This window comes from Musca domestica, unplaced genomic scaffold (genome assembly GCF_030504385.1).
Source record: "Musca domestica strain aabys unplaced genomic scaffold, Musca_domestica.polishedcontigs.V.1.1 39, whole genome shotgun sequence".
In the NCBI taxonomy this organism is placed as follows: Eukaryota; Metazoa; Arthropoda; class Insecta; order Diptera; family Muscidae; genus Musca; species Musca domestica.
This window is the reverse complement of record NW_026712326.1, coordinates 8319796-8336110: the sequence shown is the minus strand read 5'-3', so window position 1 is coordinate 8336110 and position 16315 is coordinate 8319796. Positions and strand designations below refer to the sequence as shown.

At 35.8% G+C, this 16315-nt stretch overlaps 1 protein-coding gene across 5 annotated transcripts in view; it reads left to right on the top strand.

The window, feature by feature from the left end:
• Positions 1-9671, top strand: part of LOC131800340 (G protein-activated inward rectifier potassium channel 3-like) — a 34834-nt gene extending 25163 nt beyond the window's left edge. For 2 of the 5 annotated variants that reach the window (XM_059126502.1, XM_059126505.1), the window contains 3 exons: positions 4476-4750; positions 4813-5595; positions 9524-9671. In XM_059126502.1, coding sequence (XP_058982485.1) covers positions 4476-4750; positions 4813-5595; positions 9524-9645 — 1180 coding nt within the window. In that variant the 3' untranslated portion in view covers positions 9646-9671. Of the gene's footprint in view, positions 1-4475; positions 4751-4812; positions 5596-8865; positions 9399-9523 lie in introns of those variants that run through there. The other 3 variants (XM_059126504.1, XM_059126506.1, XM_059126503.1) reach the window with 2 other exon arrangements.
• Positions 9672-16315: the final 6644 nt, after the last annotated feature.

The window sequence follows — 16315 nt, the reverse complement described above, 5'->3', positions numbered from 1 at the left end:
TTGAACATTCCAACAGGACTCGGCACCATCGCACTGAGCACGCGCCACCCAAGAATGGTTACAAAATGAGATTTCTCGCTTCATTTCCAACGCACAATAGCCACCAAAATCTCCGGATATTGTGTCTGGAGTACTTTGGAAAGCAAGGTTGGCACTAAAAAATACCAAAGTGTCGATCACTTCAAGCAAGCGCTCGCAAGGAATGGGCCAAAACACCGCAGAGCAACATTCGGGCAGCGTGTGACGGTTTCATTGGCCGTCTAAAGCCCATAATTCGTGCCAAAGGTGAACAATTCGAACAAATCTAAACTTATTTTAAAATTTGATGCTATTTCCGACATTTTTTGCTTTCATTCAATAAAATTAAAAAAAAAAAAAAAAAAAATATGACGTTTGACTTTCTTGCAGTTTTTTTATCTCACCCTATATATTTGCTTAATATAACCGTTCTCCAAGTGATATCATGCAAACTATAGCAAAGTATAACTGCTCTAAAGCCAAATGTTGATAGGTGGTATCATCTACAATAAATAAATTCTTTTGTTACGGGAGATCTACTAAAAAAGCATTGTGGTGTTGGGTATCACATAGTCGGCCCCGCCAGACTTTTGACTTTTCCTTACTGTTTTTTATCAAGTCCCGATATATCAAATCATAAAATTCATAGATTTACAATTTTATTTGTTCCCTCATAAATCACTCCCACAGCCTATTTGACTTTTGATCCAAAGAAAATTATTTATGAGTGCCTTGGAAAATTTAAAACTGCAAAAGCTGCAGCAATGAAACTTACAGACAATATTTGTCCACAATCATCGCTAATTAACATTGCACTCAATTTATGAATGTCATTCGGAGCGGCAATTTATCATTATTTTTAGTCTAGTGTCAAGCAGATATCTTGTAGTCATAAAAAGCAACACTTATAATGAAGCGCTTGTGCTTATAAAAAGAATGAGACGAAATGAGTGAAAATTAATTCAAAAATCTGTTAAAAATTTACTGGTAAAATACACAAGTGCGTTAAATTTAAGACTTCTATCGTAATTCTTTCGAAATATAGCGAGATTATAATAAACAGACTGGCATCGCTAAATCGACTTAGAATTTTATGCTGATCAAGAATATGTATACTGTCTGACATGAGTATTTCGCAGAGTTACAAAGACAGTGACAAAGTTAATAAGCCCTCCATAGTATGGTGGAGGGTATAAAAATCACGACTTTTTGGATCATATTTCGCAGAACCGGATGTTATTCATTAGACAAAACTACGTCCCAAATCTAGGAATTGAAGATTTCTTTTCCAAAAACTTAACCTTATCTTATGTTTAGTACCATATGTCATGGTTTTCTCTCTAAAATCACATAATTTTAGATCCAACCAAACTCATTTAAATGTAAATGTAATTTTTTTATACTATTTAGTGTGTGATTTTTATACCCTCCACCATACATAGTATAGAGGATACATTAAGTTCGTCATTCCGTTTGTAACTCATCAAAATAATAATTTTAGAGCCAACCATTATATTCTTGTTCAGCGTAAAATTCTATGACGATTTACTCCTGTCCGTTTGTTGTAATCACGCTACATTAAAAACGAATTAAGAAAGAAAGCTAAAATTTTGTCTTTTGTCTTCAGGTAGATGGGCTATATCGGTCCACGATATCGTATAGCCCCCATATAACGGTACCCCCTGATAGTCAGTATTTTGATGATTTTAGCCACATTTTCTAATGGAATAGTCTGAAAATCCACACAAGCAATTCCTTGTGAATACTTTATCCCCTAGAAGAAAATTATCTATATAGGTCCACGTTATCGTATAGCCCCCATATAACGGTACCCAACGATATTCGATATTTTGTTGATTTTAGCCACTTTTTTCAACAGAATTGTCTGAAACCTTACATTACTTCCTGATTCGTTCCAAATGGTGCAGGGTATCCAAAGTTCGGCCCGGTCGAAATTACTGCTTTTTTACTTGTTTAAAATCTAATTTTCAAAACAACTCCTTTTCGCTGGAAACTAAACAAACCCAATCAAGTGGAAGATCATTGTCTCCCATCTCTACTTTTGTTGTTTTTGTATAAGAAATCCAATCATACTCGCACTCTTCGAGGACCCCCGCTTACGAGCAAATTTCACTCACAAGTAAAAATGAACCAATCTCTCCTCTAGTTCTTATTTATACCAGAATTGAAATTTGGTAAAAATGTTACCACGCAGCAAGTTCGGACCAAATTGGGTAACCGTTTATCGTAGTAACATTTTTATACCCTAAACCACAAGGTGGTCAGGGTATTATGTATTTGTGCATTTGTTTGTAACAACCAAAAGGAAACGAGATAGACCCACAGTTCCTTTTGATGATCTGCATAGAATCACATTCTGACTCGATTTATGCATGTCTGTCCGTCTGTCCATATATTTTTGTGAACAAAGTACAGTTCGCATTTATCACCCGATCCAGATGAAATTTTGTACAAATCATTTGTTTGGCCCAAGGATGAACCCTATTGAAATTGGAGATAATCGGTAAAAATTTAGCTCCCATATGTATCTTCGTCCGATTTGCATTTTATTGTGCACCAAACGTGTATAGTATGGAATTTTGCACATGCAACCAAATTAGGCCTGAAAATAAGTATGCCAAATTTGATCGAAATCGGTTCAGATATAGCTATAGCTCCCATGTATATTGTTCATCCGATTTGTTATTTTTGTCCTCCGCAGCCGTAATATGCACTCTGTAACAACAATATTTGGGGAAATATATCAAATGCAGCTCAGAAATACCTTTGCTAAATTTTATCGAGATCGGTTCAGATTTGGATGACTCCCATATATAACTTCGTCCGATTTACCTTTTATTGTGCACCAAACGTCTAATATTTTCCCAAATTGGATGAAATTTGGCACTTACGACCAAATTGAGTCCAGAAGGTAGTATGCTAAATTTGGTGAAGATCGGTTGAGATATAGCTATAGCTCCCATATATATTGTTCATCCGATTTGTTGTATTTGTTACCCACAGGCGTAATATGCACTCCGTAACAACGATATTCAGAGAAATATATCAAATACAGCTCAGAAATATCTTTGCCAAATTTTATCGAGATCGGATCAGATTTGGATATAGCTCCCATATATAAATTCGTCCGATTTACCTTTTATTGTGCACCAAACGTCTAATATTTGTCCTAATGGGATGGAATTTGACACATACGACCGAATTGAGTCTAGAAGGTAGTATGCCAAATTTGGTGAAGATCGGTTCAGATATAGCTATAGCTTCCATATATATTGTTCATCCGATTTGTCATATTTGTTCCCCACAGCCGTAATATGCACTCCGTAACAATGATATTCGGGGACATATATCAAATAAAGGTCAGAAATATATGCCACATTTTATCGAGATTGGTTCAGATTAGGATATAGTTCCCATATATATCTTTATCCGGTTTCAAGTTAATTGTGCACCAAATGGGCAATACAAGTCCGAATTTAAAAGATACAAATGCTTCGGCATATTTAGTCCTTCGAATTTAATCATAAGGTGTATGATTGAATTCTTCCATAAAAACTTTTAATTGTTTTGTGGAGCTCAAATGAATTAGCAAAGTGGTGTAGAGTATCATAAAATCGGCCCCGCCCGACTTTGGGACAGCCGTAATATGGTTTTGTAAAAGAAAACCACCCGCCGCCAACTATTCGTTTTCCTCTTCTTGACTTTTGTACGTCATCAGGTAACTGGAGAGCGCTCTCATACAAAAGAAATGCGTGGAGAGTAAATTAAGTATAAAATTCGCACTCCTCGTGGACTCCGGCTTACGAGCAATTTTCACTCCTAGTTAAAAATGAACCAATCTCTCCTCTAGTTCTTATTTATCTCAGAAATTAATTTAAGTTTGGCAAAAATATTACCACGCAGCAAGTTTGGACCAAATTGGGTAACCGTTTGTGGTAGTAACATTTTTAAAATTTTGGAACTGATTAATAGTTATGCTATGTGTATTAAGAACCATTTTGTAATTACTTGACAGAGAAGACAGAGCTGGTGAAAATTATCTTCTTAGGATTTAAGCTCTAAAATGTAATAGCATCTTCTTCATCGAAAGTGTCCATTACAATATGGAGGATATTTTAATTTTATCATTCCGTTTGCAATACCTCGAAATAATCACGTATACTCAACAAAGTATATATTTTCGATCAGGATAAAATTTTAAGTAAAACTGTGTCTTTTAAGTAAAACTATGTCTGTCATCTGGCTGTGTGTCTGTCTTGTTCTGATTACATTATTGTCCACAATGGCTTAATAAATATTCATGAGTCACCCGTTTATTGCTCTAATTTACAATCCACAAAACAATGGAAGTTGTTCTTGCACAAACTAAAAACTGTTGCCTACTTTAAGGCGTATACATAAAACGAATAATTTTTTTTTATCTTTCTCATTTTTAGATCCCGTAATTTCCGACCCGGCAGCATGCGTAAAGTGAGACGACGAGCTGTCTTCAAAAATGGTGATTGCAATGTTCTGCAAAAGAATTTGACACGAAGACGTTTGCGGTTCTTGCAAGATATGTACACCACCCTGGTGGACACACAATGGCGTTGGACACTGTTGGCCTTTGCGTTGTCATTCATATTGTCTTGGTTGATATTTGCGGTGCTGTGGTGGCTGATCATGTACACCCATGGTGATTTGGAGGAGTTGCATTTGCCACACAATCAGGGTGAGTAGCTAAGGGAGGGGCGGCATAGTCATATAAAATTATTATCATTTGTTTCTTTGCAGAGGAAAGTGGTTGGCAACCTTGTGTCTCGGCCATTAATGGTTTTACATCTTGTTTCCTGTTCTCCATTGAAACTCAACATACCATTGGTTATGGTGTACGCACAACATCGGAAGAATGTCCCGAGGCCATATTCATGATGTGTTTCCAATCTATTTACGGTGTAATGTCATCGGCTTTCATGGCGGGCATTGTATTTGCCAAAATGACTCGTGCCAAACAGAGGGCCCAAACCCTGTTGTTCTCGAAAAATGCTGTCATTTGCCAGAGGGATGGTAGCCTCAGTCTCATGTTCCGTGTTGGTGATATGCGTAAGTCCCACATTATTGGTGCCGGTGTAAGAGCCCAGTTGATTCGCACCAAGACTACCAAGGAAGGTGAAGTTATGACCCAACATTTCACCGATCTTGAGATTGGAGCTGATGATTGTGGTTCGGATATCTTCTTTATTTGGCCCATGGTTATTGAACACAAAATCGATGAAAACTCACCACTCTATAATATGTCTGCCACTGATATTCTGAATGATAAATTCGAAATTGTGGTTATTCTCGAGGGTACTGTGGAATCCACTGGCCAATCGACACAGGCCCGTTCCAGTTACATTAATACAGAAATCCTATGGGGTCATCGCTTTGACCCTGTTGTGGTCTACAACAAAGATCGCCAGGCATATGAAATTGACTATGCCCGCTTCAATGAGACAACCCAAGTGGATACACCCCTGTGCAGTGCTCGGGATTTAAATGAAATTTACAAAATCCAGGAAGGTTTCACAACACCAGGTATGTGAACGTGAAGTAAGGGGTATGTTTGTGTGTGTGTGTTTTTATGTGTAATTTGACATGCATACATTTTTTCTGGCTTTTATTGGAATGAATCATCGTAAATTTGAATTTTGTCTGAATTGATGTTAAATTCCATTTTAGTTGGTCATGTTTTAAAATTATTGGATTATCTAAGTTCAAGTCATACCTCATCTCCATCGCCATCATTGAGTGCTTCATGTGGGGGTTTTAGGAAAGTGTGAAAAATTCTTAGCGGTAAGAGGAAATCAATATTATTTGTATGAAGTTAGTTATGGGTGTGGTGTCACGTGATATGTTTATGTCAAAATGTATTATGCCGTTTTAGAATCAAATACATTATTAATTCTTACATGATTTTTACTTAGCTTATTTATCCTTTTTAGAAGGATAAATGATAAAAGATATAATAAGGACAATTAAATTATATAATGAGGAATTTCAAGATGTACTTAAATTAAACAGTGAATAATTTGAAAATAAGGGAAATGCGCTAGTTTCAAAAAAAAATATTATTAACAAGTAAGCAAAGGCTATAATCGTGCGAGGCCGACCGGTCCATTTTGCCCCTTTTCGTTTTTGAAATAATGACAAAAAAATATTCACTTTTTTATTGGCTTATTTAACCCCTAAGTATTTTGCAATCATCTCCAAAAACAATAATTGCGACCTGTAGCGTGATAACAATTTAACATGAATAGACTGACGGAAGGACAAACATAGCTAGATCGACTCAGCTCGGTGAAATAGGAAGATGCATATGCAGAGTGAGATAAAAAAAAAAACTGCTACAAAATCAAATGCCATAATTTTTAAATTTTCTTTTAAATTTTTTTGAAGGAAAGCAAAAAATCGCGGAAGAAGCATCATATTTTAGAATAAGTTTAGATTTTTTTGAATTGGTCCTCTTTGGCACGAATTATGGCCTTAAAACGGCCAACGAAACCGTCACACGCTGCCCTAATGTTGGTCTGCGGTATCTTGGCCCATTCCCGGAGAAGCACTTGCTAGAGGTGATCGACACTTTGGTATTTTTCAATGCCAACCTTGTTTTCCAAAATACTTCAGACACAATAGTCCAACGGATTGGTATCCGAAGATTTTGGCGGCCATTGTTCATTAGGAATGAAGCGAGGAACCCCATTTTGTAACCATTCTTGGATGGAATGTCCAAGGTATGCGGCCAACATGTTTGCGTGCCCAAGGCTTTACAACACCCCCCAGAATATTTTCTCGATAATATTCGGTATTTATTCTAATGCCACGGTCGATTAATACGAGTGGAGAGCGACCATCGGCTGTTATGTCGGCCCTAACCATCACCATGGCCAGCGCTTGAGTTCTGTTGGTCAACGGAAGGTGCACATTTTCAGCTGACCTCTTTGGCAAGTAAACACGACCATTTTGTTTGTTTACAAACAGCTGAACAACGAATGTTTTCTCTCGGAGAAAACCAAATTCGGCAGTTCAACACTTTCGGCCAAACGAAGCAACTGTTTAGCTCTTCTGAGTCTATTTTCTTTCTGTTGCGGTGTAAGTTCTTGCACTTTTTGGAATTTCTATGGCTTTAACCCGATCTCATTTTTCAATATATGCATATACTACTACATATACCAGCATAGTATTAGTCTCTTAAAGATGTTATAATTATTTGTATAGAAACGGAGAGTTAAGCGGTTTTTTTTTTTCAAAATTTTTATCAGAAACGGTTCTCTTTTTCAAATTTGGATTTTTGCTATGTGAACTCACAATAACTAAAAATCGTGTTTTTCCAGAATCCACCATAATTCTAAATTGCACGGTAAAAATTAATATGAAAAAAATATCCTCCACCATTTGGAACGGATTTGGAAATTCTCAAAAACAATAAAATCCGTTAAAAATTCTGTTAAAATCTTAAAAATACCGAATGTAGCTGTTACATTAGGCTCTATACGACGACATGGACCATTACAGTATTCTAATTCGAAACTTGAAAAAACGGTGGTTAATGTAGCTAAAATCATCAAAATATCGAATATCGGGAGGTACCGTTTAATGGGGGCTATACGAAGACGTGGACCTGCACAGACAATTTTCTGTCTTAGACTGTAGCATCCATTTCGAACTTCAATAACCAAATTTGAAACTATTCCGGTGAATAATGTCACAAAAATCATCACAATACCGAATATCGGGAGGTACCGTTTAATGGGGGCTATACGAAGACGTGGACCTGCACAGACAATTTTCTGTCTTAGACTGTAGCATCCATTTCGAACTTCAATAACCAAATTTGAAACTATTCCGGTGAATAATGTCACAAAAATCATCACAATACCGAATATCGGGAGGTACCGTTATATGGGGGCTATACCAAAACGTGGACCTACATGGCCCATTTTCAATACCAAAAGTCTTGCCGACAGAATATACATTTCAGTAAAATTTTATTATTTCGTTCGGAAGCTAGAGTGATTTCCACAGACGGACAGACATCGCTAAATCGACGTAGAATTGTATGCTGATCAAGAATATATGTGGAATGTAAAATATATATTTTGAGGTGTTACAAGCGGAATGACGAACTTAATATACCTTCCATACTATGGTGGAGGGTATAAAAATAAAGTTGTATGAGACGAATAACTGATTAAAAGATAATGTAAATAAAGTACATCCTGCATTATCAGTTGGATATTTAAAACAAAAAAAAAAAAAAAAATACAAAGCAAACAACTTATTGTTCTCATTGCTAGCACTTTATGCTGATCACAAATGTATATACCTTATGGGGTCCACTTCGATATGTGACTATAAACTCTCAACTTCAGAAAATACTGATTTAGTATGGAGGCTTATATGTTTTGAAACACTAATTCGCTAATTAGGTTGGAAATTACATTGAAAATGGATCCCAAAATGTAAAAATATCGAAAATGAAGGGTCATTATGAATAAAAATCTTAGACATAGTATGAATTCATATACATATAAGATTTTCTTTTTGTCAGGGAAAACTTTACTATTTTATGGAGTGGCACTTAATGCCTTTCTAATGTCCTTGCTTACATCACTTATTTGACATTACATCCCAAGCACGATTATTGTTGATAACAAAAATCACAAAACAATGCACAAAAGCACTGTAAACTTCATAATTTTTATGTTTGTGTTATTTATTTGTTAATAAGTGTTGTTTATGTCATTTGTTGTCCAAATGTTTTGTTTTTATTATTTCTCTCTCTTTTTTTGTTTTGTTTTTGAACAGAAACCACATTTACCATGCGTCAATTGTCCCTCAATCCATCCGAACAGGCATCATAAATGATTTGTGACAGAAACCCCAACCCCTAAAAAAATAGCCAAATAGCCAGCCATATTTTGAATAGAAAGTCAAGAAAATCGATCGGTAACTCACTGCAGTAGGTAACCCCAACTTAGTTTACACGCTTAGAAAAAAAGTATGAATACATTTAGACCATAATGTAAAACTCCCAAACACCATATGATCAAATACGCTGCCGAATTGTCTTTTTCGTCATTTTAATCGAGTGAAAAACAAACAGCTCTATTTGTGTTTCAGAGCCATAAAAATATGTTTATTTGTAACCAAACCGATCATTTGTGTTTCTTTTTTTATGACGGTACTAATGTTAAAACCATATTATTTTAGTTAAACGTTAAATTATTGTAATGTATTGTATTTGTTGTATTGTATTGTTATTGGTGTTGTTGTGCTTGTCTTGCTGCGTAGAAATAAATCATAAAAAAAACAAAACAAATAGTAAATTCGAAACAAAATAGTTAGTTTTAATAATATAATCGTAATAAAACACTTTGAATAGCTGTTAAAACCCTTTTAACGATTGCCTATTAGCCTGTTGTATCTTTTTTCTTCTTTTTTTCTATCATTGTTTCTTTTACAGACATTTGTAGACAATTCTCACCATCTCTTTCAGGTCGCCACAAGTCACCGCCCATTAGTCCTTTGTATTCGGCGAAACAACAGAATGTCGTTTATAGATGGCAGTTCTCAAATGAAATTTAAACAATAAAGAAATAATAACAAAATAAGCATTTTTAAGCATTTTTTATTTGTATTCAAGTTGATATGCACTAACAATACGGTAAGTAAGACATTTAAAACAAAAGCAAGGTGTTAAATGGCGGTGGAATTTTACAATTTTAAGCTTAACATATTAACATAAAAAAAAAAAAAAAACAAATATGACTTAATTTCTGCTTTTCTTGAAACTTCATATATATAAATACTTTTTTCAATTTAAGTTCTGGTGTGTGGAATATATTTACCCAAACCTTCTCCCATTTATCTTTTGAAAAATAAAGCTTAAAATGTTTTCATATATATTTTGGGTATCTTCCACAGAAATTGCTAAAATTGTGAAAGCATTGTAATATTAGTAATATTTAAATCTTACTCAAACAATGGGAAACATATTTTATATCCTCTAACTAATAGCTACACGGGAATATTTGATTTCAGTCCGCCAAAATTTGCGTCCTGGGAATAAAAGAAATCTCATCATGTTTTTTTTTTTTTTGATAGAAATTACTTGCTTATCTCGTCCCACTTCTTCTGGTAACTTCCAAACAAATAGTCAAATGAAAACAACCCACGATAATTGCCACCTGCATATAATACCATCAACACATAGTGTACCGGGGTGTAGAAAAACTTTAGAAAACTTACAATTCAAAATTGTATATCAAATTAAAAAAAATCATGTGATAAAAAATATGACAAACATGAAACAGATATAATAACAAGTAAAAAAGCAGTAAGTTCGGCCGGGCCGAACTTTTAATACCCTCCACCATTTGGTATAAATTTGGCAATTTCCAAAAAAAAAAAAAAAAAAATAAAATAAAATAAAATCCGTTAAAAATTCTGCTAAAATTTTACAAATACCGAATGCTTATACGACGACGTGGACCTGCATAGGCAACTTTTGTCATAAGTTATTACAATATTTAAATGCGAAACTTGAAGAAAAATCTGTTTATAATGTAGCTAAAATCATCAAAATACCGAATATGTGGGATACCGTTATATGGGGGCTATACGAAGACGTGGACATGCGAAATTTGAAACAATCCCGGTAAATAATGTCGCTAAAATCATCAAAATACCGAATATCGGGGGGTACGGTATATGGGGGCTATACGAAGACGTGGACCTACATGGCCCATCTTCTGTTTTATGCTGCAGTATCTATTACGAACTTCAAATACCAAATTTGAAACAATTCCCGTGAATAATGTCGCTAAAATCATCAAAATACCGTATATCGGGGGGTATTGTTATATGGGGGCTATATGAAGACGCGGACCTTCAAGGCTCATTTTTTGACTTAGGATGTAATATCCGTTACGAACATCAAATACCAAATTTGAAACGATTCCGGTAAACAATGTCGCTAAAATCATCAAAATACCGAATATCGGGGGGTACCGTTATATGGGGGCTACACTAAGGCGTGGACCTGCACAGATAATTTTCTGTGTTAGGTTTTAGTATCTATTACGAACTTCAAATGCCAAATTTGAAACAATTCCGGTGAATAATGTTGGTAAAATCATCAAAATACCGAATATCGGGAGGTACCGTTATATGGGGGCTATATGAGAACTTGGACCTACATGGCCCATTTACGAACTTAACCTGCCTACTGGCAAAATATACATGTGTGCAAAATTTTAGCCTTCTATCTCAATTTGTTGGAAAGATAGCGTGATTACAACAGACAGACAGACAGACAGACAGACGGACAGACAGATAGACAGACAGACACACAGACAGACAGACGGACATGGCTAAATCGTCTTAGAATTTTACGCTGATCAAGAATATATATACTTTGTTGGGTCTGACATGAGTATTTCGAGGAGTTACAAACGGAATGACAAAATTAATATACCCTCCATAGTATGGTGGAGGGTATAAAAACAAGTAAGCAAAGGCTATAGTCGTGTGGGGCCGACCATGTGATACCCTACAATGCTACAATATGTTAGGAGCCCCCTTATGTCCAAATCCATTTTGGAAGATTTCGCTTATGAAATTATGTCACGGAGCACTGTCCTGATATTACCCTTAGCATTTTGACCAGGGACATGTGCCCAATATTTATGCACTCCGTCGGGCTGTTATTTGTTGTGTTCCATTTTACAGCTAAATATAACTCAATGGGCATTCAAAATGCTAGAATTCTTCCCTATCCTTAACTCTCTTCTCAGACGTGTGGATTGACTTCAATTGGGTGACCAGGAAATTTTTTCTGTTTTTGGTTCATTTGAACAGCTAAATATTTTGCGACCATCTTCAAAAGCAAGAGGCCCCTCTGCATCTCCAAATTTAGACATATATGATTTGCTTGCTTATTTGGCTATATTCGTCAACGAAATTAGCATAAAAAACCAGAAGTTCGCCTTTTGTGTATTCCGGATATCAATTGTAAGTCATGTTGGTATTTTTCACACAAAAGTCCTAAACTCTAACTTCATGCGAGATTTCTTGTCCTTTGGTTTCTATTTGTGCTGCACCTGCTGCAAAATCAGGAACATTTTTAGTTGTTGGTCCATTTGAACCCCTAAATATATTATGGACATCTTTTGAAACAATAGGCCTAGCCCTTCTGAGCCTAACCCTACCCTTGTGGAAATTTTCGTGAGGATCGGACGATAATTGCAATAATAAGCCCAACCTGTGCGACCTGTAGAGTGATTACAAATTATCATGGACAAACGGATGGACGGACATACATAGCTAGATCGACTCAGCTCGGCGAGTTCCCTATGGGGGAATCCAATATTTCGATGTGATACATAATTTTTGGCCCAATCTAACTAATATTACCCCCACACATAGTGTTGTAGTGTTTATACCCTACACCACAAGGTGTCTTTGTGCATTTGTTTGTAACAGGCAAAAGGAAACGAGATAGACCCATAGTTCTTTTGATGATCTGCATAGAATCACTTTCTGATTTGATTTATGCATGTCAGTCCGTCTATCCGTCCGTCCGTCTGTCCATGTATTCTTGTGAACAAAATGCAGGTCGCATTTATTATCCGATTGAGATGAAATTTTCCAAACAACATTTGTTTGGCCCAAGGACAAACCCTATTGAAATTAGAGATAATCGGTAAAAATTTAGATATAGCTCCCATATATATCTTCGTCCTATTTGCTTTTTATTGTGCACCAAACGTGTAATATCAGCCCGAATAGTATGGAATTTTGCACATACAACCAAATTAGGCATGAAAATAAGTGTGCCAAATTTGATCGAAATCGGTTCAGATATAGCTATAGATCCCATATTTATTGTTCATCCGATTTGTTATTTTTGTCCTCCGCAGCCGTAATATGCACTCTGTAACAACAATATTTGGGGAAATATATCAAATGCAGCTCAGAAATACCTGTGCTAAATTTTATCGAGATCGGTTCAGATTTGAATATAGCTCCCATATATAACTTCGTCCGATTTACCTTTTATTGTGCACCAAACGTCTAATATTTACCCAAATGCGGAATTTGGCACATACGACCGAATTGAGTGTAGAAGGTAGTATGCCAAATTTGGTGAAGATCGGTTCAAATATAGCTATTGCTCCGATATATATTGTTCATCCGATTTGTTGTATTTGTTACCCACAGCCGTAATATGCACTCCGTAACAACGATATTCAGGGAAATAAATCAAATACAGCTCAGAAATATCTTTACTAAATTTTATCGAGATCGGTTCAGATTTGGATATATCTCCCATATATATCTTTATCTGATTTCAAATTAATACAAGTCCGAATTGAAAAGATACAAATGCTTCGGCATATATGTTACTTTGAATTTTAAATTATAATTATAATCATAGCGTGTATGATTGAATTCTCCCATAAAAAGCTTTTAATTGTTATGCGCAGCTCTACTAAATTAGTAAAGTGGTGTAGGGTATCATAAAATCGACCACGCCCGACTTTAGGACTTTCTTTACTGTTTTTTATTGACAAAGTTTTACGCGGTTTTCTTAGATTCTATCCTTTTTGACAAGAGTAGGCAGGAATTCTCAAAATCAGTCCAGCGGCTCTTGACTTAAAAGTGGAATAACTAACATCAATTTCTTTTACACATACATTGTGCTAATTTTTTTATATGTCCGATGTCTTAGCTATCAGTATCACTGTAAGTGATATTTTAATATATTTGTTATTTTGTCGGTATAAAAATATTCGGGGTTTATTGAATTTTTTTAAATCAAATTTGTGATCGATTTTTCCCGCTAAATATTGTTAGAAGAACAAAGAAAAAGTATGGTTTTGCTCAACCCTAAACTATAGCCTCATACTAAATTACGTCAATTGGTCTTTAATTGCGACATGTGGAGCAACTGAGAAATCCGGAACTTTTTCTGTTTTTGGTCCCCTAAATATTTTGCGTTCGTCTTCCCCAAACAATTGGCTTCTATTCTAATCTTATCCTCACCTCCATGCAAAATTTCGGGCGAATCGGGCCATATTACATAATTTTTGGCCCAATCAAACTTATTACAACCCAACACAGTGTTGTAGGGTGTAAAAAGTAAAGAGTTAATGAAGTAAATATGGTAGAGCGAATTGAACATTTAGTAAAAAGGATTTATATCCTTCCAGAAATTCTTCCTTAACTTTCATAATATTTTAAATCGCTTTTGCAGGTCATGATATATGACCTTCGGTTAAGGGTATAGCCCGATTTCGAGTATAGTTTAGTATATCAATATAAAAAAGTTATTTCTGAAAGTTATAACTTGAAATACAAAAATTAAAAAAAAACATTAAAATACCGAATATTGAGCGTCCATACAGGGTGAGATAGAAAAAGCTGCAAAGTCAAACGACAAAATTTTTACATTTTTTAAATTATATTGAATGAAGGCAAAAAAGTCGGTGTAGTATCAAACTTTAGAATAAGTTTAGATTTGTTCGAATTGGTCACCTTTGGCACGAATTATGGCCTTCAAACACGCTGCCCGAATGTTGCTCGCGGTATTTTGGCCCATTTCTGGCGAAGCGCTTGCCTGAGGTGATCGACACTTAGATATTTTTCAGTGCCAACCTTGCTTTCCAAAATACTCCAGACACAATAGTCCAACGGATTGGTATCCGGCCATTGTGTGCTGGAAATGAAACGAGTAACCTCGTTTTGTAATCATTCTTGGGTGGCACTGAGTGCGATGGTGCTGAGTCCTGTTGGAATGTCCAAGGTCTGCGGCCTGCCCAACTTTTAATACACCCTCCATAATATTTTCGCGATAATATTCGGCATTTATTCTGATGCCACGTTCGATTAATATTTTGACTGTCCATAGAAAAAATAGATCCATTGAGTTTATAGCAGAATGAATGATGCAAAATCGCATACGCCATTGTCAGAACCACATTTAATGCATTTATTTGCTAATTGCACACTTCTGAACATTTTTACAGAAATTCTTGAAAATGTCGAGAGCGACCATCGGCTGTTATGGCGGCCCACACCATCACCATGGCCGGCGCTTGAGTTCTGATCTGACCTCTTTGGTAAGTAAACACGACAACGAATGTTTTCTCATCGGAGAAAACCAAATTCGGCAGTTTACCACTTTCGGCCAAGCGAAGCAACTCTTTAGCTCTTTTGAGTCTGTTTTTTTCTGTTGCGGGGTAATTCCTGCACTCTTTGGAATTTCAATGGCTTTACCCCGAGCTCATTTTTCAATATTTGCCAAATGGAATATTGGGATATGTTCAGCTCACGAACCTTTTTTCGGCCACTGCGACGAGGTTTTCGATCAAGTCACTTCTGTACTTTTCGAACCATTTCTGTTGATGTACCAGTTTTCTTCCGTCCACTTCCTTGACGTCGGGCTACGCTACAAGTATCACGGTAACGAGAGATGGTACGAGACACAAAAGATTTATTCACATTTAAATGCTGGAGTGCTCTAACGATAGCCACTTGTGGTTTTCCAACCAAATATAAAGAAATCTCACTATCACGCTTGAATTCCATCACGAATAACTTTTTTTTTCTGGAAAATTCTCACGAAAATGCTTTTGTACGCTTGTAGAACATATAATGAGCTGTCACTGGAATAATTTTAAAAGCTGTCGGACGAGTGGCTTAGAAAAGACAGCAGTCTGAAGTTGGGTGCAGTTTTTTCATCTCAACCTGTATTACCAAAGGCAAAAAGGCTTACGTTGCTGATTTTAAATTTGATTTTACTGGATGAAACCCGTAGCTTTGGATATAGACATTATGAAAGGAAGCTGGGATTTTTCAATACATTTAATAATATTAAATTTAATATTTTTAGTAAAAAAATGTGCAGTTGTGTTTTGTAAACTCAAATATTTAAAACCAATCAAACGTTTTGCCTTATCCTATGTTTCAATTACATTGAACTTATAGAGCTTCTCTTTCAGCTTATTATTCTAATGGAAGATGAACTCATAAAAAAACTCTCCATGCGTGAGAACATCACACATGGTGGTGCCTATGTCTACGCATCATTGTAGGACTCTTTGGCTTATCTGTTGACTTTTTTGCTATTGTAAAACCACAACATGCAAACAATGTCGCTCCAACCCGCTGCTATTTCTTATCTTCGGATAAAAAAAGCTGCACTGTCCTCAAACATGTTGTATGAGTCTATTACAAGATGTTTGAGGACCCA